This window comes from Penicillium daleae (genome assembly GCF_028827525.1).
Source record: "Penicillium daleae strain IBT 16125 chromosome Unknown utg000009l_segment0_segment0, whole genome shotgun sequence".
NCBI lineage: Eukaryota > Fungi > Ascomycota > Eurotiomycetes > Eurotiales > Aspergillaceae > Penicillium > Penicillium daleae.
The window spans coordinates 3,458,002-3,479,777 of record NW_026623157.1 but is presented as its reverse complement, the minus strand read 5'-3'; the positions used below and the strand labels follow the sequence as shown (position 1 = coordinate 3,479,777).

General features: G+C 52.0%; 5 protein-coding genes across 5 annotated transcripts; 3 read left to right on the top strand and 2 right to left on the bottom strand.

Moving 5' to 3' along the window:
- Window positions 1–214: 214 nt before the first annotated feature.
- optD (uncharacterized protein) lies at window positions 215–2,634 on the top strand (the record flags this gene model as incomplete). The annotated part of the gene is made up of 3 exons (XM_056915791.1): window positions 215–371; window positions 431–2,281; window positions 2,339–2,634. 3 exons carry the CDS (start codon window positions 215–217, stop codon window positions 2,632–2,634), a joined length of 2,304 nt encoding a protein of 767 aa, XP_056760545.1.
- A 395-nt stretch (window positions 2,635–3,029) lies between these two features.
- N7458_012408 (MCM DNA helicase complex subunit MCM6) lies at window positions 3,030–6,017 on the bottom strand (the record flags this gene model as incomplete). The annotated part of the gene is made up of 3 exons (XM_056915790.1): window positions 3,030–4,142; window positions 4,194–4,329; window positions 4,390–6,017. The coding sequence occupies 3 exons, from the start codon at window positions 6,015–6,017 to the stop codon at window positions 3,030–3,032; spliced, it is 2,877 nt and encodes a 958-aa protein (XP_056760544.1).
- Window positions 6,018–7,345: 1,328 nt separating this feature from the next.
- Window positions 7,346–9,121, top strand: N7458_012407 (uncharacterized protein; the record flags this gene model as incomplete). Its single annotated transcript, XM_056915789.1, has 3 exons — window positions 7,346–7,433; window positions 7,527–7,846; window positions 7,937–9,121. 3 exons carry the CDS (start codon window positions 7,346–7,348, stop codon window positions 9,119–9,121), a joined length of 1,593 nt encoding a protein of 530 aa, XP_056760543.1.
- Window positions 9,122–12,043: 2,922 nt separating this feature from the next.
- Window positions 12,044–14,954, top strand: N7458_012406 (uncharacterized protein; the record flags this gene model as incomplete). Its single annotated transcript, XM_056915788.1, has 3 exons — window positions 12,044–12,094; window positions 12,185–12,644; window positions 12,748–14,954. 3 exons carry the CDS (start codon window positions 12,044–12,046, stop codon window positions 14,952–14,954), a joined length of 2,718 nt encoding a protein of 905 aa, XP_056760542.1.
- A 3,848-nt stretch (window positions 14,955–18,802) lies between these two features.
- On the bottom strand, window positions 18,803–19,864 carry N7458_012405 (uncharacterized protein; the record flags this gene model as incomplete). The annotated part of the gene is made up of 1 exon (XM_056915787.1): window positions 18,803–19,864. One exon carries the CDS (start codon window positions 19,862–19,864, stop codon window positions 18,803–18,805), a length of 1,062 nt encoding a protein of 353 aa, XP_056760541.1.
- Window positions 19,865–21,776: the final 1,912 nt, after the last annotated feature.

Here is a 21,776-nt window from a genome sequence, read left to right as displayed (position 1 = left end):
CTCCACTTTCAAAAGATCGGCCTGTCTTGTCGTCGGCTTAGCCTTATCTATACACTTCCCCGCGATCATTGCGCTACAGTCAATGCCAGTCGGTCATGGTGAAGAGGGGAATAATTAAAAGAGACCTGCCCGCACAAGGCCTGTGCGATCTGAGATTTCCAAGTATCCCCTCCCGGGTCTGTAAACTTGCCCGAGTATAGTTCATTCGCGCAACATGGAGAAGCTCAAGGCTGAGACTGCCAAGTCTACCTTTGAGAAGACTGATGAGGAGGTAGAAGTGGCCATCGGCAATACTCAGCTTGAGCCGGATTTCGCCGACAATACGAATGAGGAGTATAGCTATGAATCGGATCGGTCACCATTTCCAGAAGGTAAGTGAGAATGAGGATCTTGTTTTACTGTTGTCTGCAATGGGCTTACAATCCTTTAGTCAGGGCTGTCGTCCCCGAGACGGATGACCCCAGCATGCCCGTCAGTACTGTGCGCATGTGGGTGCTGGGCATTGTATTCACCATCCTGGGCTCCGGCATAAACCAGTTCTTCTCCCTGAGATATCCATCGGTCCACATTGTAGCGCTCGTCGCAGAGCTACTCGCATATCCCCTGGGCGTCTTCCTCGCAAAGACACTCCCACTTTCCACCATTAGCCTGGGTCGTCTGGGCTCCTTCACGATTAATCCAGATCGCAAATTCAACATCAAAGAACATGCGCTTATCGTGATCATGAGCAATGTCTCGTTTGGCTTTGCTACTGCCGACGCGACCAACATCATTCAAGCTGCGAGCAAGTCTTTCTATAACTTCCAACTGAAGCCCGGCTTCTACGTGATGATCGTGTTGTGCGCCCAGCTTCTGGGATTCGGAGTGGCTGGACTGTCAGCGCCTTGGCTAGTTGAACCAGCACGGATTATCTGGCCAGGTGTGCTCTCCAACTGTGCTATGCTAGAAACACTTCATTCTCGAGCTAATACAATTGCCAATGGTTGGCGAATCTCCCGTCTGCGCTTCTTTCTTTACGTTATGGGCGGTGCATTCGTCTGGTATTGGTTCCCGGGTCTGATTTTCACCGCGCTCTCATACTTCACCTGGGTCTGCTGGATTGCGCCGAAGAATATCGTCGTCAATCAGCTATTCGGTATGCAAACCGGACTCGGCCTAAGTCCAATTACCTTCGACTGGAGTCAAGTTGCGTATAACACCAATCCGCTACTATCGCCATCATGGGCAGCAATCAACGTCTTCTTCGGTTTCGCGTTCTTCTTCTGGATCATCACCCCGATTCTCTACTACACAAACACCTGGTTCACGGCGTATCTGCCTATGATGACGAGTGATGTGTACGACAATACAGGCGCTGTCTACGACACGTCCCGTGTCGTGGGAGCAGACAATACTCTCAACGTCGCAGCATATCGCAAGTATTCACCCCCATTTCTGGGTGCAACGTTTGCATTCGTTTATGGCCTTTCTTTTGCTTCCATTACCTCCGTACTCTCGCACATTGGCATCTGGCATGCACGCGACCTATGGGCCGCCATGAAAGGTCGCAACAAGCTTGACATCCACGCTCGCCTTATCCGTGCTTCGTACCGCAAGACACCCTGGTACTGGTACGCCACCATCATTGTGATCATCATGGCCATGGCTATTGCCATGGTAGAAATCTACGAGACTAAGCTTCCCGTGTACGGTGTGTTCTTGGGACTAATCATCCCAGCTATTTACATGGTCCCTTGCGGAATCGTCCAGGGTATTACGAACGTTGATGCGAATCAACTCAATGTGCTCGCTGAGTTCATCGGTGGATACATGTTCGAAGGCAAACCGCTCGCAAACATGATCTTCAAGATATTGTCCACGGATGTCGTCGGCCAGGGCGTGTATTTCGCCATGGACATGAAACTCGCGCATTATCTGAAAGTACCCCCGCGGACTACTTTCGTCGCGCAGGGCATTGCGACGATCCTGGGTGCACTCACGCAGGCGGGTGTGACGATCTGGATGTTGGGCAATATCGATGGGATCTGCGAGTCGGACCAAGCGGATGGATTTTCTTGTCCCAATGGCCGGACTGTATACTCGTCGTCCGTGATTTGGGGTCTTGTTGGACCGCGCAGACTCTACTCGGCCGGCGAGATATACTCTCCGCTGCTTCACTTCTTCTGGATCGGAGCCATTGCGCCTTTCGTGACGTGGGCGTTGTATCGCTATACCAGGAAGCGCTTCTGGAAATTGATCAATTGGCCTTTGATTTTTGTAGGCACATACAATGTCCCTCCTGGTACGTTTTTATTCCCGACTTTTTCCATCGCCTTTGACTCACCCGTATTCTATTTAGCAACCGGTATCAATTATTCCAGCTGGGCGTTAGTCAACTTCGTCTTCAATCACATCCTGAAACGTCGCTTCTTCGCCTGGTGGACCAAGTACAATTATATCCTGGCTGCCGCTCTAGATACAGGTCTTGCGCTTAGTGGCATTGTCATTTTCTTCTGCATCTCTTATCCTGGGGCTTCTTTCCCGGATTGGTGGGGGAACAATGTTTACTTGAACACTGCCGATGGCCAGGGTTTGGCATATAAGGCTATGCCGGAGGTAGGATACTTTGGGCCTGCTAATGGAACATGGACCTAATTTCAGTGAAATGATTCTGGGAGCCGGGCATGTGATGCATACACGAACTGCAAATCTTTTGACATTTACATAGTTTTCTACATGCAGGCACGACAAAGTTACAGGGTATCGTGAGCTGACATCGTTGAGTGTAGAGCACGATCGCTCAGTCTCGACTTTGTGACCATCCCCCTAAGACTAAATTGGCTCGGATGATATCTATATCTTATATGACGCAAGTTGAAATTCGAAAGTATACATTCATGTTCTGAAAGTACCATCATATCGGTTAAAAGCCGCAAGTACAAAACGGATATCATCACTCGTAAACCCCATGCTCCAGAAAATCCACCCTGAAAATGCTAAACAAGGACCGAATCCGACAAAACAAGACGAGCCATAAAACAATCCACTTCTTACAGCTCCTCAAAGGCAATGTTGGGGTGCAGCACGTAAAGGATCTTGTCACCCTCAGCATCCTGCTGGGTCGAAGCCTCGGCTTCGAGGCTTGACGTGATGCGCAGAAGCATACCCTCACGGACCATGCGCTTGATAACCTTGGAGCATAGATTGCGTTCGCGAGCCATGTCCTCCTGGGTATCCAGCTCAGCCTCGATTTGCTCCAGGTACCAAATGATAAGATCCTCTTGCTCAACACCCTCACCCTGGTTGATCTCATCCTCCCTGATGCGCTGTACGACAAAGTTGAGAATCTTCGCGTACTTCTCATAGGTGATCTTGGTCTTTTGGCGTTCGGGCTTCTCAACAGGTGCTGCCTCCTCGCCCTCGTCACGCATAGGGCTGTCGCCCTCACGGTCGCGATCGGCCATCTCCTCGTCCTCGTTGGCATTCCGACCCGCAGAGGCAGGGACGTCGTCATCAAACTCAACGTCATCCTTCTCGACAGTCACGATACTCTGCTTCAGGAGGTCGTAGGCCTCATTGACAAACTTGGGAGTAACCTCCTCAACACAGTTCACCTTGGCCACGGCTTCGGACAGCCGGATCAGAGACTCCAGCTGACGAACTGTGATGCGGTATGAACTACGGCCAATACCACCCTGTGCGTCGTTTGCACGGAGCTCCTTGTACCTCTGGACAAGCAGCGTCTTCGCTTCCTCGGTGAAGGTTGGCTTGAATGTCCGCGCGAATTGAATGTAGCGCTGCAGCTGTTCAGTGCTGAACTCCGGCTGGACGGCCTCGTCACGGTTCATGTGCACGTTGATAATGTGATCAGCCAGCTTGCGGTCAACGGCCTCCTTGGGGTCATCACGAATGATAAAGAACACGTCGAAACGACTCATGATGGGTGCACTGAAGTTCAGGTTCTGACGCAGCGTCAACTTCGGGTTGTAACGGCCGCCAATGGGATTGGCCGCGGCGAGGATGGAGGCACGAGCGTTGAGGGTTGTGTGAATGCCAGCTTTGGCGATAGAGATAGTTTGCTGTTCCATTGCTTCGTGAATGGCAACTTGGTCTGCAATGTCCATCTTGTCGAACTCATCGATGGCGCAAATACCACCACCATTCTGGGGAGGCTGTTAGCGATGGTCTCTAATCTGGTAAATTGATATACGTACAGCAAGCATCAGGGCACCGGCTTCGATGGTGAACTCGCCCGTCTCGGCATCTTTCACGACAGAGGCAGTCAAACCGGCGGCAGAAGAAGCCTTTCCACTGGTATAGACAGCACGGGGGTTCAGGGAGCAAATATACCTAGGAAGTTTCGTTAGAAAGTCGGATCCCAGTGGTTCCAATCACACAGGCATCACTCACTTCAAGAACTGACTCTTACTGGTGGATGGATCACCAACGATACACAGGTTGATATCACCACGCAGCTGCAAGCTTTCCTGTTGAGTGGTTTTGCCGACACCGCCAACCAATTGCAACAGCAGACCCTTCTTCACTTGGCGATGACCCCAGATCATGGGGGCAATCGAGTCCACCAATCGACCATAGATGTACTCCGAGTGCACCAGTCGCTTCAGGTCTTCGACCTCGGTAGCGGTCAAACTGTTCAAGAACGCTTCTTGGGCCTTCTCATCATTCATATCCGGGTCCAGATGCTGGTTCAAAGACGCCAGAATGTTATTTGCCTGCCCACTGAGCTGCTGCTCTGGCTTCTGGCCTGGTGTCGTGGTATCGGGGGTGACCATGCAGGCCAGGAAAGCGAGGCGGTAGGTCAGATCACGGACACCGAGCGCCTTCAAGCCAGACACGCCGCCACCTCCAACTTCGCTGCCACGGAAAGAGGTGTTATCCCGAACGGCTTCAGGGCGCACACCAGGAAGACCCAGTTGGCTAACATCAGGAACGACAATAAGAGTACCAGTGAAAATGCAGCGCTCGCCAGCCTTTGCACGGTCAACCATCTCACCGCGCAGGATGATATCCATTGTACGGGGCATGCTACCGGTAGGAATCTCATGAGAAGACTCCTGGAGCTTCACCTTCTGCCAGTCAACAAAGGTACTCTTGCCAATATCCAGACGCCAGCCAAAGCGGTTACCGCAGACTGCGTTGGGGCACTCGGTGGGCTCGGTGTACTTGAAAGTCTGCTCAACATTGGGCACCACTGTTCTGCAGCCCTCGCAAATGAAGGTTCCCAGCGACAACTCGGGTCGAATTTCAGAGGTTCGCGTGACGGTTCCCGAGACGGAGAGCAGCCGACCGATCTGTCTGGTGCGCAACTGGCGCAGTCGAGACACCAGCGGCAGATTGTAGAAGGCAAGCGCAAACAGTTTATCCGTCTGTTGGTGGCGGGTCTTCTCACGGATCTGACGTTCCAGGTCTGGGTTGTCGTTTACGCTGGCATAAGCGGACGCGACCGAGGTACTGGGTTGGGAGGAAGCGCTGGAGGCAAGTCGGTGTGAAACGAAGTATTCCGGCTCGTATTTGGCGACCAAGTTGTGGAGGCCCTTGGTGAGGAATGGGAGGAATCGGTAGTACTGCTCGGCGATGGCATCGGCCAGAATGGGATTGTGCCACTTGGCTAAGTGGTTGAAATCCACGTAGAGGGTGGACAGCTCAAACTTCTTCAAGCCCTTGATCTGGGCAATGTAATATTTGTCGCTCAGCATCTCACCCGACGAGGGTGGTGCTGATGAGGAGGGGTCCATGATGAAAGTCTCCAATAGCTCCTCAAATTCCGCTCGCACTCTTTCTCCAGCCTCATCGACCACGGGGGCAGGCCCTGGGGCGTAGGGATTCCGTAGCCGATTGACAGCGGATGTGCTGGCCCCGACCACTCGGTCATCGGGAAAGGCATTCATATCACTCATGGGACCATTGCTCTCGGAACGTCGAGAACTCGGCAGGTTGTCGGAGCGGATATTGTCACGGGCACCAGACCCTGAGCCACCCAGCTCCGACTGGAGAACGGCATCGACGAGACTAGACATGGTAGGGAGAGCTTCAGGCCAAACAGTTGGCCGTGACAGAGGGATTGAGCTCTCACGGATACCAAGGAGGGAGGTGATAGTGGATGGAAATTGGATTGAGTGATCAGACGAAGATAGCAATGCACCCACACACACACACACACACAAGGAGAGGGGGGACTCTTTTTTCGCAGGGACGCGAACGCGCGAGACGCGTCTCCGGAATATCCGATTATCCGATTATCCGAGGAGGGACGCGTTAAGTGGTTTTCCCCTTAGTCAGCAACCCAAATCACCGGGATTCCGAGGCCAGTTACGCTAGTCCCAAAGAGGCAATAGTAAATTACGTCATCCGGAAAGCCCGCAGCAGCCACAGCACACTAAACCGAGTCGGGGCATTAGTCTCCCCTCATCCTTTTCTGCAGGTGACTCTTGACTCGCCGTCGCAGGCAGTGGACACCTGTCGAATGTGGCCAAAGGTGGTCGCAAACTTGGCCAAAGGTGGGCAAAGGTGGGCAAAAAGGTTCAGCGCTGAGCCCGTCACAAACGCCCCCAAAAGGTTTTTTTTCGGTTTTCTTTGCGAGTGAACGCCGATTCCCTTCTCTCTTCCTCCCCGGCAGGGCAGGTTCTTTAGGGTTGACTTCCTCATCAACCACTTTCAGCCAGTCACACTCTCGGGATGACTTTTCGTTGACGCCACCTCCCCCTCGCCCTCTCCTTCCCCTCGCCCTCGCCCTCGCTCTTGTACCTTGTTGAGGAAAAAACAATCCAAAATGGTCGCACTGCCACTGTAAAGCCCGATATGGGGCGCTCCACTCTCCTCCGGGGTTTTAACCAATTTCACTAGGCCCTTCAGCCAGTTTGGGTAATACCTTCAACACCCCCCTCCCCCCCAACATGCGCCTTGTTTTCTCGGATGATCTCTACACATCAACTCCTGAATGCCACCCTGCCTTCTTCTGCAGTGCAGAGACTGAGCTGGTCTGGGAGGAAAGCCTTGTCTTCTCGCCAATTCTGATCTCTCCGATCCTTCACACACTCGGGTGAACCGGATACGATCAACCCTAGGATCCGCTGTTTCGCCTTGCATTGCGGGTTGAGTATAATTGTCATCTGCCTAATCAAACGTCACCCTCCCGTCCTATCACCCTTTCTGCGAGCACCAGCATATCAATCCCGGCCCCCCCCCTCGCCCTCTCCGACTGGTCGCCCGCATCAGAGGCCTGCGATGGTTCTGCGCAAATCCCGACACGGAGGCTGGAAGGAATCTTGGTGATTACCTGCACGGTATGCAGCTGTAGTCAGTGTTGAATTGCGTCGAGACCGCCAGTGCCTTCTATCGTGTCATCATGTCGAACAACGGACAACCGCCGGTGGATTCAGCGCGGGCCCCTCCAACCATTGGGTCTTCAACCTCGTCGACACCGGGTGTTCCGGGTACGTGATATCCTCCCCTCCATATCAGATTCTTGAGGCAATCCATATCTCAGTTGGTAATGGTGACTCATATTCGCATCTCTTTTTCTACAGGGCCCTCCAGCAGTAACGATTCAAATTTAAAGTCGCGACGACGCCGACGTGGCGCTGACCCGGAATCTCAATCCAAGAACCAGTCATTCTATTTTGTCGATTCAACCTCGTCCTCGAAGGAAAAGCGGGCACATGTGATGAGACACCATGTCCAGGAGAAAAGGAAGCACCGCAAACTTTCACATGGAAGCTTGCAGCCGGAACAGGCTCCGGGGCCACCAGTCTGGCCAGTCAGGACCGATTCAGGATACGATACGGACACTCCCAAGGAGGCGGCCATGACCGGCGTGCCAGGGCCTGCTACTGAGCAGGAATCATCGGTATGAGAGTTCTCATTCCTCGTTTTCGTCTCATTTGGCTAGCACAAGGCAATCGTGGGCCTTACGGTAGCGATATACTGACAAAATGAGTCCCTCAAGCTCCAGATCCGATTTTCGACTGGGATGCCGTATGCCCGGGAAACGGTACCGTTCAAAATGGAATCACCCGGGACAATGCTCGATACATCGCAAAGGGATCCCTTCTCCGGCTTACACAATGCTCCTACTTCTCAAGATATGGAATTGGAGGCCTACTGGACGACCAAATTGTCCTACTGGTCCGGTCAGAATCCTTACGTGAAAAATCAAATCTTCCAAACGGCCATGGAACATCCTTTTCCTTTTCAAGCTGTGATCCTTGTATACTGTGCGAGATGGAAAGCCCAGCTGTATGGGCACAAAGACTCCGAGGAAGTCCAGCGACACGTCGGACAGGCCAGAAAGAACATCCAAGACGCTACAGCGGGTGTGTTCAAAGTGCACGACGACTATTTAGCCATGGCCTTGGCAGGCATGGCTCTATCGGAGGAGCGATTCGGAAGTCGCCAAGATGCACACGCATACCTTGAGCGTGCCGTTGGGATTATGCGCCCACGTCCTGGTTCGAACCCTCCCGTTGAAGTGCTGGTCCATTACGTGCGGTATATTATACCACCACAATCTCCTACCATAACCCCGGCCAACCAGCGCTGGCTGGTCACATTCCTTCGGGAAGCGCAAGACCTAATGGAAAGGCACAGCGCGCCCGAATACCAACCCCAATCATCCCACCGACGAACTGCATTCCAGATGGAAAGCCCGCTCTTCTCCCTACTCTCCAGCGGACCCCGTCCCTCGCAGGTCCCGCAGGCATCACGGATGTACGTGGTCCGCGATGGGCAGACCCAGGAGGCCAGCCGGACGGCCGCACTTATCTACATCACAGCGGCATTGTGGGACTTTAAAGATTCGATCAGCAAGACTCATCGATTCCTTGCATACCTGACTGCCCTGGTCGAGAAGCACCAGCTCGACCGACATCCTGCCTGCGAGACTCTGCTATGGCTGTTATTGGAGCAATCGTGCGATGCAGACTTGCGGGATCCTGAACGAGCATGGTCAACTGGTGACCTGCTTCTGGCACAGAGGCAGCTGCGGCCAGATCTGCAGTTTCATTTCAATGAGCTTTTAATGTCCTTTTTATCCCTACAGTCGCCGATTCGGGGAATTGGCGTTTTTGAGGCTGAACTCAAAGCATGTCCCGGGGCTATTAGTAGCAGTCCTTCGCATAAATGAAATGACTTTTTGTTATTTTGAGGGATGAATATTTTACCCATGGATTTGACCCGCAACCTCTCTATTCAGATGTGAATATCTACAAGTATCGTTACTAAAGTTATTCTAGGCATTAGATCCATTTGACTGAATGGGCTACGTTTGCCTTGTTCGCGCGTACATATGGAAGAGGCTCTTTTTCTACCGAGTGGTACCTTCAAGTGGAGATAGTCATATTGAATTACAATTCCATAATATTCCTATGTTTGATAGGGACGACCTATGGCGTCTCAACATCGCTGGACAGCCAAGATGGATAAAGCAAGCCCTGGAGGAGATATCTATGTCTTACGTGTGAGGTCTTCCAAATGCAGTTAGTTCCAACCTAACAATTGCGAGATCCATTGTAAAATTTTCTTTCAGTGACTGCTGTCAACTAGTTTGGGGCTCTACAAAATCGTCAGGTCGTGTATACAGGTATGGATGACGAAAATATCCATTGTATATACCGATTTAGCGACCCATGCATGTAAGCGGTCTGACGACGGCGAGTAAGATCGTCTGGGTTATCGTCCAACCTAGGTACTAGCCACATCAAGTCACAATTCATTCAGCTCCACTGAAAGTCGACACCTCACACGATCTACCCTTCGATGCAAACGGGTATTCGTCGCATCAGGCACGATGTTGTACCTCAAAGATCCCGACAACGTGAGTCCGGCTTGGCAGGGCCCGGGAACCTGGACACAGCGAATGTAAGCGTCATCAACCGTGGAGACGATCGCCAAACCTGTCTGATATCAGAAAGGAGAACAGAGAAAATAGATATTGGCAATTCCAATTTTTGTGACTTATCCACTCTCGGCCTTAGTGGGTGGACTGTAAATTGCGGTCGCGAGAACTCGAACTCCTGGGGTGGAGCCGAGAACCAACACGGTGATATTCCCCTGAGGTCACTTTCCACCAGGGGCTGTGTGGTCAGGTACCTCAAGGTACCTGACATTTAGGTCGATGAACGTGCACCACTCTCTATTCCGCCGTGTCTCTCTACAAGAGCTGCTCAAGGGTGAAACTTGAACTACAGTCTAGCGGGACGGCCATGGTTCAATATATTGCTCAGGTGAGCGATCAGCCGTGTTCCATGAACGATGAACCATAGGGGCATCCATGGAATGGCGAGGAGATGAGATCCTATTCAGTGGACGAAAATAGCAAGAAAGATCGCCGATCTCCCTTCGCTGAGTGAGTCTGACGACAGGACTGCGTCGGCGGTTATGTACCTTATTCCTGTGCCCTCGAGCGCGACGAAAATTGCCCCGAGTTAGCTGCGGTACAGTTGTATGAAAAATGAACTCTGATCCGAATACTCCCCATGGAATCACCACGCGAGAGAAGAAATCAACTCATGATGAAAATTGTTCTCGCGCGACCGGCCCATATCTTCCAATTCGACTTGGTTTTCCGATGGCCTAGCCACAACCCATGGATGGCTTGAATAGTGCAGCCACTAGCAGCTGGTAGCCCTGCTAGCGTCGTGGACCCGCCCGATCGATTGGGTCCAGCACAGCGGCGCATGCCCATAGTAACAAGCCTATTTGATCTTAGGGCAGAAATACCCTCGTCTTCAGGAAAGGCCCCCTCGTCGGCGATCCCTTTGGTGCGAGTACATCTTTGTCTTTGGTGATGGTGATCATTCAACGAATGTCTGCAACCATTGAAACTCTCGCCGCTGATGGACGGGAAGTAGTGGGTTGTCTGCTCGCATACTTTCATAGTCTGAAGAAGATCAGCCAGCCTAGAAACCGTGACACGTGTAATCGGGATTGTTGGACTTGCGCGACGCTCGGCAATTATGGACTTGCTTTTGAAAGACCACGCCAATGGCAGCGACAGTATGTCCAACACGCGCTCCGTATCTTGTCCCTTTGTTTTGTTTTGCCGCTTCCTGATACGCAAATGATCCAATGGTGATGCGGTGGCGAAAGATACCCCAGCCCCTGGATTCCGCATTACCAGTTGCTTTCTGAGCTGGTCTGGGGTTCAGACCACACATGCAGGCGCTTGGGTGACCTCACTTTGGTACATTATTGCTGATCCAGTGAGGAGGAGACCCGGGGAGGTATGTTTTGGGGGTTTGATTTTGGCTTTTGGGCGATATGCATCCCTTGCCATTAACCCGAGTGCCATTCGCCATTCAACATTCGTTACCCTCGGCTGAGACACGATGTGTGGCTAGTGTGGCGGTGGTCACTGGTCGGGCGTGTCCGAGCTTCCTTGCTTGAGATGGTAAACAGTACTCCATAGTCCCACTGAAATGCGACATTGTCAATCATTGCTAACATCTATAGCTCGTAGTCAGTTCTGGGAGTCGGAGTAGTTCTCTGGATATCTCATCGAGTCATTGATCCACTGCGAACCAACGGAAATTTGACGATCGCAGACACCACACGCAGAAGAACCAGCACCAGTGCAAATCTGGATCGATCGCTCACTCGCCACCAGCCACCAAGTGGAGCAACAGGGGGCAGCCAAGGATTTAATAAATCAAACAGGGGGCAGCCAAGGATTTAATAAATCAACGAGGCTAATGAGCAGGGGAGCTCTCTGCAAAAGACCACCCCCCCCTGTAAAGCCAAGCGAATGCAGCCAGTCATTGTAGGGAAACCGTAAAAATAGGCGAAGAAAAAGAAAAAAGGTAAAAAAGAGAGCTGGAAATTACGTAGGGCCAAGATCACCGATCACCCACCTCCGATGCCCCTCCCCTTCTAAAGCTTGGCCCTTCTGCCTTTTTTTTCTTTCTCTTGTTTTTGGATCTCTCCTTTTTTCGCCCTTCAACACCTATCTTCGGAGTTCTCTTGTCGACTACACTCCGCGTGCAACACCGTCTCCCTACGCCTGAGACGTCTTCTCGACTTTGAATCGCGCCTTCCAGCGACCTTCACCATGGCGGACCACGCTGGTGCATGGCACCAGCTGTCTGCCCGAGACAGCAGCGTACGCACTCTCTTTACCTCGCCCACCTCCACATGCTTCGACGAAGGAAATGGCATTGAATGTGTTCGCATTGCTAACAATCCCCAATAGGATGACCCGGCGGCAACATCCAGCTCGGCGTCCGCGTTTCTGACTACCTTGATCCCGGCCCTGATTTCCTTTGCAGTCATGGTCGTCCTCTTCATCATCCTGCGCCGTAGCAACCGCAGAATGTATATGCCTCGTACCTATATCGGAAGCTTGAAATCCTGGCAGCGCACCCCGGACACCCCCACCGGTTTGTGGAACTGGATTACCGCTATGTACAAGCTGCCCGACACCTACGTCCTGCAACACCACTCGATGGACGCGTATCTGCTGTTGCGCTTCTTGAAGCTGATCTCGGTCCTGATGCTTGTTGGCTGTATTGTCACTTGGCCCATCCTTTTCCCCGTCAATGCGACTGGCGGCGGGACTGGTCAGCAATTGAACTTGCTCACCATCTCCAATGTACAGGAGAGTCAGTATGGCCGTTACTATGCCCACTGCTTCCTCGCGTGGATCTTTGTTGGTAAGTCTTTTGAATTTGGGTTCCGTTGCCCGGAGCCTTGGGCTTGATTGAGACCAATGGAGGGTAGAACTAGAAGCAGAGGACTAATTGTACTTTTTTGCAGGTATTGTGTTCTTCACCATCACCCGTGAGCACCTGTTCTACATCAACCTGCGCCAGGCGTATCTCTTCTCGCCCGCGTATGCTAGCCGCATCTCGTCGCGAACTGTTCTCTTCACCGCCGTCACTCAGGACTATCTGAGCAAGGAGAAGATCCTCTCCATGTTTGGTCGCGAGAAGGTGAAGAATGTCTGGCTTGCCACTGACACCGCCGAGCTTGAGGACAAGGTTAAGGAGCGTGATGCTGCTGCCATGAAGCTCGAGGCTGCCGAGACCAAGCTTATTGTGAACGCCAACAAGGCTCGCAACAAGCAGTTGAAGAAGGAGGGTGCTCTGGAGAACGGTAGCACTGATGAGGAAGGTGCCGGCCAATTCGATGACGAGTCTGGCTCTGTGGCTGCTCGCTGGGTCCAGGCCAAGGACCGCCCTACTCACCGTCTGAAGTTCCTGATTGGCAAGAAGGTCGACACTATCAACTGGGCTCGCTCCGAGATCGAGCGCCTCAGCCCCGAGATTGAGGAGCTGCAGGCCAAGCACCGTGCTCACGACGTCAAGCTTGTTTCCTCCGTCTTCGTCGAGTTCTTCCAGCAGTCTGATGCTCAGGCTGCGTTCCAGTCCGTTGCTCACAACCTGCCCCTCCACATGTCTCCTCGCTACATCGGTCTTGACCCTACCCAAGTTATCTGGGCTAACCTACGCATCAAGTGGTGGGAGCGCGTAATCCGCCACAGTGCCACTCTCGCCTTTGTCGTTGCCATGATTATCTTCTGGGGTATCCCCACCGCTGCCGTGGGTGCTATTTCCAACATCGATGCCCTGACCGATAAGGTGCACTTCCTCCGCTTCATCCTGGACGTCCCTAGCTGGATCCGTGGTGTCATTACCGGCCTTCTGCCCGTTGTCTTGATGTCTGTTCTGATGGCGCTGGTGCCTATTGTTCTCCGCCTGATGGCAAAGTGGGGAGGTGACCCCAGTCTCGCCGCCGTTGAGATGACCGTCCAGAACTGGTACTTTGCTTTCCAGATCGTGGAGGTCTTCCTGGTCGTCACGCTTGCCTCGGCTGCTACCAGCGTCGTCACCTCCATCATTAACAATCCTCAGTCTGCCGCTAGCCTGCTGGCCGCAAAGATCCCCAACGCCTCGAACTTCTATGTCTCCTACATCGTTCTTCAGGGTCTATCCTTCAGTGCTGGTGCCTTGCTCCAAATTGTCGGTCTGATCCTGGGTAAGATCCTGGGCAAGTTCCTCGACAGCACACCCCGCAAGATGTTCAACCGCTGGTCCAGCCTGGCCGGTCTTGGCTGGGGTACCGTCTACCCTGCCTTCACTCTCTTGGCCGTTATCGGTATCATCTATTCTTGCATTGCTCCTCTGGTTATGGGCTTTGCCACCGTTGGTCTGTATCTCTTCTACTTCGCTTACCGGTACAACCTGCTGTACGTCTCGAACGCCACCATCGACTGCCAGGGTCGCGGCTACACTCGCGCTTTGCAACACCTGACTGTCGGCTGCTACCTGCTCATTGTCTGCCTGATCGGTCTGTTCGCGATGGGCACTGGTGCCAACCGCATGGCTCTGGGCCCTCTCATCCTCATGATCATCTTCCTGGTCTTCACCGTCCTCTATCACATCTCGATGAACAGCGCCATGGAGCCGCTGCTTAACTACCTGCCCAAGAACCTGGAGCACGAGGAGGAAGCTCTTCTCGCCAAGGACCGCAAGCACCTCGGCCACGATGAGTCTTCCGACGGCCTGGCCGGCGCCTCCGTCCCCAAGGCCAAGAACAACGGCGTGTCCAATGTGGACTCTGGTGTCGGTGCCGTTGACCCTGCAGATGCCGAGAAAGGCCTCGCCGACGGTCCCCTGCCCGCTGGACAGGAGAAGCCACCCAACTTCATCATCAAGTGGCTGCGTCCGGACAAGTACCACAACTATGAGACCCTCCGCCGCCTGGTTCCCAGTCCACTGGAAGCCACCACCTATGCCCCCGAGGTCGAGCGCGATGCCTACTGCCACCCTGCCGTCAATTCTCAGGTCCCGCTTCTTTGGATTCCCCGCGACCCTGCTGGCGTCAGCCGACAGGAGGTTGCGCACACATCTCGTGTCATCCCTATCACCAACGAGGATGCCTGGCTCGACGAGAAGGCCAAGATCTCTTGGAACGTCGAGAAGGGCCAGCCGCCCATCTACGAGGAAAAGCCCTCCTACTAAGCTGCTCGCGAGCTCTACTAGCCTCCGTCCCTCCCTCTGTCTGTTGGCAAAAATGTACCCAACCCACTACTACGGTAATAGAGTCCAGATCTAACTCGACCTCCCTCGAGGTCCTTTGATACCCAGTCGGTCCCGTTTTGAGAAGGCGGGTCGACTCTGATCTGGGCTTGTTTGTTTGTTTCATTCGGTCTTTTGGAAGGGGTGATTTGAAACCGCCCCTGTGCAGTGGGATGACGTGTCTTCCTCGTTTCGTTTCCCTTTGATGGATTCGTTTGGAGGACTCGTCTTCCCATCTCCCGTTGTTTGATCTTCCTATTCGTAAGATGCGGCTGATGTTCGCGTCTTGTCACTTATAATGTTTGAGGATATTGCCATGAAAGCTCTGTGCTCTTGATATTACGATTCGTTATGATGTCGAGTATGCAATGGCAAATGTATAATAAATTTTCATATAAATTGTGTCCCTTGTATCACACTGGCGTACCGTCCAAGATAGGTGAAGTAGCTAGCATACATCATGTTAAGAGGATAACTACCTAGTCATCACATTATTGCAAGCGTGTTCACCCTTAAAAGGTTCCTGACTCTTAAGTCGCATGTAGTGGGTGGGTGGGGTTCACGTTTTGCACTCCGTATAAATGGCAAAGAAGAAGTTGGAAATCGAGACCTGCCCTAAGGTTTCCTGAAACTCGACCAAATTCCCGCCGCCCTAGTCCCTTGTCGATTTTCACAACAAGCACAACGTGCTCTCCATTGTTCGCTTTGTCCCATACAGGCTGTCCCGGCGCCTCGACGGATATACCGTCGATTTTCTGGAGCTATAAGCATTAGCTGTTTATGCTCCATGCTGTGCTCCTTATCTTTCGCCTTGCGCATTTCAATTGGGCTGTTGAGGGTGAAGGAAGTTGACATGGAATTGGGCTTCTCCATATCTATGTAGGACGATTTATACACTGGTTAGTGGACAATTCACCCACCCCTACGTCTCCACCACCTTGTACATCATGAATGTTGAGGATTTACTTAGATACATGACATGCGCCTACAACTCAAATAATATCTCATTACGAACTTTCATGGAGAAAGACTACCTCAGGCTGGATTGCTTAGCATGGCAACAGGCCGGGATATTCCAGAGCGTGTATTATCGTGCGGTGTGGTGTACTTTACGAAGTCGTAGATTGCATTGATGTAAAAATGATAACTGGTCGGAGTCTCGCACGAAATACTGAAATGGGCCAACCCTACTAGAGCTAGCTTGCTACTGTGGAAGCCCTTCGAGCCACTGTCATCATGGACAGCCCTTTGTGGCAGCGCGTGATTGGCTGTTTCCTTGGACAGGGTAAGATAATACAGTATATTGATTATTAGCTCAATTCGTCCAGAAGGACGTGCTAATTTTTTTTCCATCGCAAATGGTATCTAGCTGTGTTTCATCGTATGTAAGCGATGTTGATACATCTACGTGTCGAGTAGGGTATAACATTGTTCATTGAAACAAATGTTGGTCCAAACTACTGTACAGTATGACCCTTCGTACTTCCACCGAGGCTCTCATCCCAATACTGTAGCTTATCCCTCTAAACTCACATATCTATATGCATATCCACCTAAAAAGACAAACACAAAGCATGAGCCACAATCCGAGTTCCTCCTCACATCACAGCTTTCTCCCTCTTACTCCGTTATGTCTCTCAGCCCAAGAACTCCCCTTTCTCTTCACCCTCCTGTAGCCCCTCCTTCACTGCTGCAACGTACTTCTTTCTGTCCTCCGTAAAACGCGGCTGGAAGTATCTTCCCGGATTCCTCGAAATGGAAGTTGATTGCGACTCCACTACCCCTGGCCATTCAGCGGTACGAGCGGGTCCCGGGAGGACGGGTCTGCGGGGCTGCGACCGAGTTTAGTTCTGCTCGTTGTTTTGAAACGGACATTACTGACATGATACGGAGGGACAAATGTACATACGGTATGGAAGTGTGGGACGAAGTAATTTTGGGATAAAGCAGAAGAATGAAATCTCTCTTCTGTACAACAAGACATATAAAGAACAGCCTATAGATAGCTATGGGTAACTAGAGCTTCACAGGGTGATTTAATTTCTGGCCAAGCTCCGCCGCGGTCTTCGAGTTCTCCCCAACATGGCTAATGCGCCACCCGCACAGGGACTCTTCATAGTCGCCAGTTCCCTTTCTCTTCGCTGTAATAGGCGAACGAGGAATGAACTCAGCTGGCCTTGTGCTTTGCAAACTCCACCATGAACATATCAAAAGTACCAAATTTGAAGTCCAGACGGGGTCCATCGTGCGGCATGGCGGGCTGCCTTGGAAACGACTTTGCCTTGTATTATTGCAGTGACAGAGTCATTGCCTACAAACACTACTCTGAAGATGTCGAATTGCCTGCGAAGTACTCCGCACCGATGGCAATACTTAATGATCGGCAGTCGTCGTGTCGACGGGTAGATCCCTTCGTCTCTTGAAGTGAATATGCAGTAAGAAATGCACTTCATAGAGTACGAGTACACTGTCTGCGCGCAGATAGCCCGTTGCAATTCCTGACCGTTTGAGCCAGAACTAGCTATCTACTACCTTCTACAACTTGCAATAGCTGCGAACTTGTCGCAAATTTGATATCCCTGGATCAGTTTCACATCTGCTGTAGAAGCCGCAATGTTGCCTCACGAGTGGAGAACTCAAGTGTAACAGAGGCGATGCAACGCCCCCGCAGCATCGATCCTCAAACGAGGCTTGATGCACTCAAGGACAATGCCATTGACAACCTCCCCCTGCGGAAATGTACTCCGCCAATGCACGAGAACGATCTCGGTTGATTTCCTGCACCTTGTGCATACCCTCGACATGATGATCCCGCTGGCCCACCTACAATAGGAGGGGGGTTGGGTACCAACCGTTATTACCAAGAGTTTTTTTTTTTCTTGGACATTGCGGGTGTGCCAACAGTTGGCCCTGGCGCGATACCAACGGCACGTTCCTTGAATCCTTCGCGCGCGGGGGCGAATCGTTGTCTCTGATTTTGAGGAGATATTTAACAGAAAGACTGTGACAACGGTCATGCATGGTAGTGTAAGAACGCGTAGGCCCTGTGTTGGTCTCCTTACCTAGTGTCGGTTACAATAGAGTCAGGAACCAATGATAATCATAGGAATAGATTGAAGTGAACATGTTGTACATAATTATTGCAGAGTTTTCGCTTGGACTCCCCAATAAGGATGTATGCCACACAACACGGTCGTTGCTAGTTGTTTGGCATTATCTGAGGTTGCATCATTGAGTCTCTCTACGATGAGATGAGACTACACAGCGCATCCAGAGAAAAGAAGTCCAAATTGGAATAACTCAATCTGCAGACAGAAATAATAAAAAGATAGATACTGGACAGTCTGGTCAAAGAACGAACCAACTTCCCAAAAGCCTGAATAGCCCAGGCCAGGCCAGGCCGTAAATCAGTAAAGCAAAACAAAATCAAAAACGCCGAGGCCAACGCCACGCTCTCCGGGCATGAACCAATGCAGATGATAGATAGGAAATAGAGTGATGATCGGTAGATTTGCCCAAGAAGCCAAAAACAACAACAAAAAGAAATGGTAGTGATCAAAGAATGACAAATCGGTGTAAATCGAGGCGTAATGCGCGCAAATCGCAGGGCATGAGTGGCACAACAATTGTACAAGAGGCCCCCAAATGAAGGAAATGGTATCTTGAAGAAATTGAATATCGGTGGTATCAAGCAACGTTGTGCTTTTTTTTCTGGCTGGAAATGGCTTCAACACACGCTAAATCGCTGATGGACGGCCGAGAGAAACTTCAAATGGGGTTTCATGATCACTCTACACTCGGATTCGGGAGGACCGGAACGCAGATAGATCAATGGACTCGGCCGATATCGACGAGGCGTCGTCGACTTCGATGGCGCCAGGCGCAGTCGTTGTCGGCTTGCTGGCGGCGATAGCCGCTACGCGAGCGAGTCGTGCGGCGGTCGGGGTCAGCGCCGGTTTCGCGGGCGCTTCCTCTTCGGCTGGTTCAGATTGCGTTTCCGACTGCGCTTCCGACTGCGCATTGGCTTTGGCTTCTTGTTGTTTCTTTTCTTCGCCGAGGCGATTAACTTCGTTTTCGGCCATTTCCAGCAGCATTTTGAACTTCTCCTCCACACCGTCCAGTTCAGTAGCGCAATCACCCGATCGAAGGACCTGATATGCTGCGGTCTCGCAGAGCCCGTGGGCCAGCTCTAGCTGCTTGTCCGCAAAGTCAAAGGGAGACTCTTTTCGAATGCCCGTAGATCCAGTCACACCGACGAGACCACCGCCCGCCCTCGTGCTGCGGACATATGCTAATGCTGATAACGGTGATCCATTTTCTCCTGGCTGGCCACCGCCCACGGAAGTCTTATGCAAGAGACTTGCCCGAAGACCTGTACGAGGCATCATACCCATCTTTCCCCGTCGGATATTGTTCCTGGCGATTCCAATGTCTCGAACAACCTCTTCAAGGGTCTTTTGTGTGTGGCCGTCGTACTCGATGATAACATTGTATCGGGTGCTGACAAAAGCGTACCGCTCACTGGAGTCAATAGATGGGGCCTCATCCGTACCACGCTTACGTCCAGCCGTTTGCGCCAGCACGGGCGCATCATTTTCTAACGTTGTAGTGGTAACCGCTCTAATGGCTTCCGAGGTCGGACCCTGACGTTGTGCGATCGGGACGGGGTCATCGGTGCGGATGGAGCATACGGAGCTATTCCTTCGGCGTCGGGCTTTGTATGTAGCATGTCGTCGGTATGCTGCTGTGTATTCGGCGTGTTTGGCAGAGGTGTGAGCGGCGAGGTCCGAGATGCGAGTGATCCAAGAGGGTAGGTTGGTTTGAAGGTGGGAGAAGGCTCCCAGCGCATCCATGGATGATGCCAAAGCCATACCCTACACTGCCGCGATTCGATGATCCGACAGATTCCGGGATTTATACGAGGAGGTTCCTGAATGACCGCGAGGGTATAAGGCGAAGATAAAAATCGAACAATTATCTAGTATAATGGGAGACGAGTGGGATGTGTGTGGCTGGTTCGTTTCGTCGTTTCGTCGTGAGTCTGGACCCGGTAGTTTGTTATGTTGGCGGGTTGCGAGAGGAAAGAGGACGGGACGTGGTGGTTCAGGATGGGTGCAGCTAGTAAATGCGAGTCCAAGGATTTTCCAAGGGTGTCTGATGGAAATCGAAATCGAGTCGGGATCAAGAGACGGGTGAGGGTCGAGAAGGCAGTTCTGGGAGGGGTTGAGGAAAGAGAAAAGGGCCAAAAAGATGGGGAAGAAGGATCGAGAAAAGAGCGCTGGAGGGGGGGAAAGTCTGGACGGGGAGTGGGCGTATCGTCACGGTTTGGTAACGTACTTTTGTCCTGGAAATGTATGGCTGCGGGCGGTTTCGGTATGGAAACACGGCCGAGGCCTCCCCCAAAAACATGATGTACCGCTCGATTTGGCTGAAGGCAGTTGGTTTGGTGACTCCGGAAGACTAGCGTGACGCAGAGCTACAGCAAGGCTAGTATCCACGGAGCAATAATCATAGGCACGGAGGAATTCAGGATGCTGTTGGTGTATGTGCTACTGTCAATACTACTGTCGGTTGATCCGCTAGACCTATGTTAGTTGGCCTTCTGATGGGGCCGAGTCCACCACTTCCAAACAAGGATATCAAGGCCAACTGCAGTGCTGTTGCTCTACGGGTTGTACGACGGTAGCAGAATGATTGGCCTTGTGGTGAGCAGGGTTCCCTACTCCCAAGGCTCATGATGACCAGAACATATAAACCGCCACAAGGAGCGGTGAGAGGACATTTCATGCAGCTCCCGCACGACGGTCCGTCGATGACACGGTAATGTTGTCAAGTCAACAGTGGATAGAGAGGTAAACACCCGTCTCTTTGTTGTGATGAGGGCGGCTCCCAACCGCGAGCGACCGAGTCATGACACTTCCATAGTGTGATAGTGCGATGGTCCGTCCGCCCACTAGGAAGAAAAAGAAAACAACACAAAACAAAACAAAACAAAACAAAAAGAAACAACATCATAAGGAATCCCATCGGGAGTTAAATTAATTTCGTGTCGTCGTGTCGTGAGATTCTTCCGGATTATCCATTCGACCCACGCCAAAAACGGGTCCTCGCCCAGCAACTTGACAAAAAGTGGGCAGATCGCTGCGACACAAAGATGATTCGGATGTCCAGCAGTAGCGCGGCTGCCGTGCAGTCGTCCACAACCAACGAGGGTTGGGATAATCCTAGGATGGGGCTTGGAAAGGAGCAGAAATCACTCCACGGCAAGCGGGTACCTTTCCCAAGAAGGACATGACACGTAACGGTCGCTTCCCGGTCACTGTCAAGTGTCAATATTTATTGGACCATCGGGGATTCGGGCTTGGCGGAGTCTTGGAGGAGCCCGATCGGTCCCCGCCCCCCCTTCCCTGGTCCCGTTTGGAATTGCTTTGCTTTATTGGCCAGGGTAATGCGGACCGTGCAACAACGGGCTTTTTGCTTGTCATGTACTCCGTACGGATACTTCGTATTGATCCTCGGGTGCCGGACGATCCCTCGACGCGGAAAACGGTGGGTTGGATGACGGGTGGCCCCGTCGCAAAGATCCAAGGTTCTAATTCGTTGATCAGAAGTGATCGAGGGATCCTCTCAAAAGCTCGGGCGGCTGTTTTGGTATCGTAACCGCGATAGCGCGGGGCCCACCCAGGATGCTGTTTTCCTTTTGTGGTGCTGTCACATTCCTTGTCTGTAGGGACCAGAAAAGGAGACGATAGCTCTGTCGAGTAC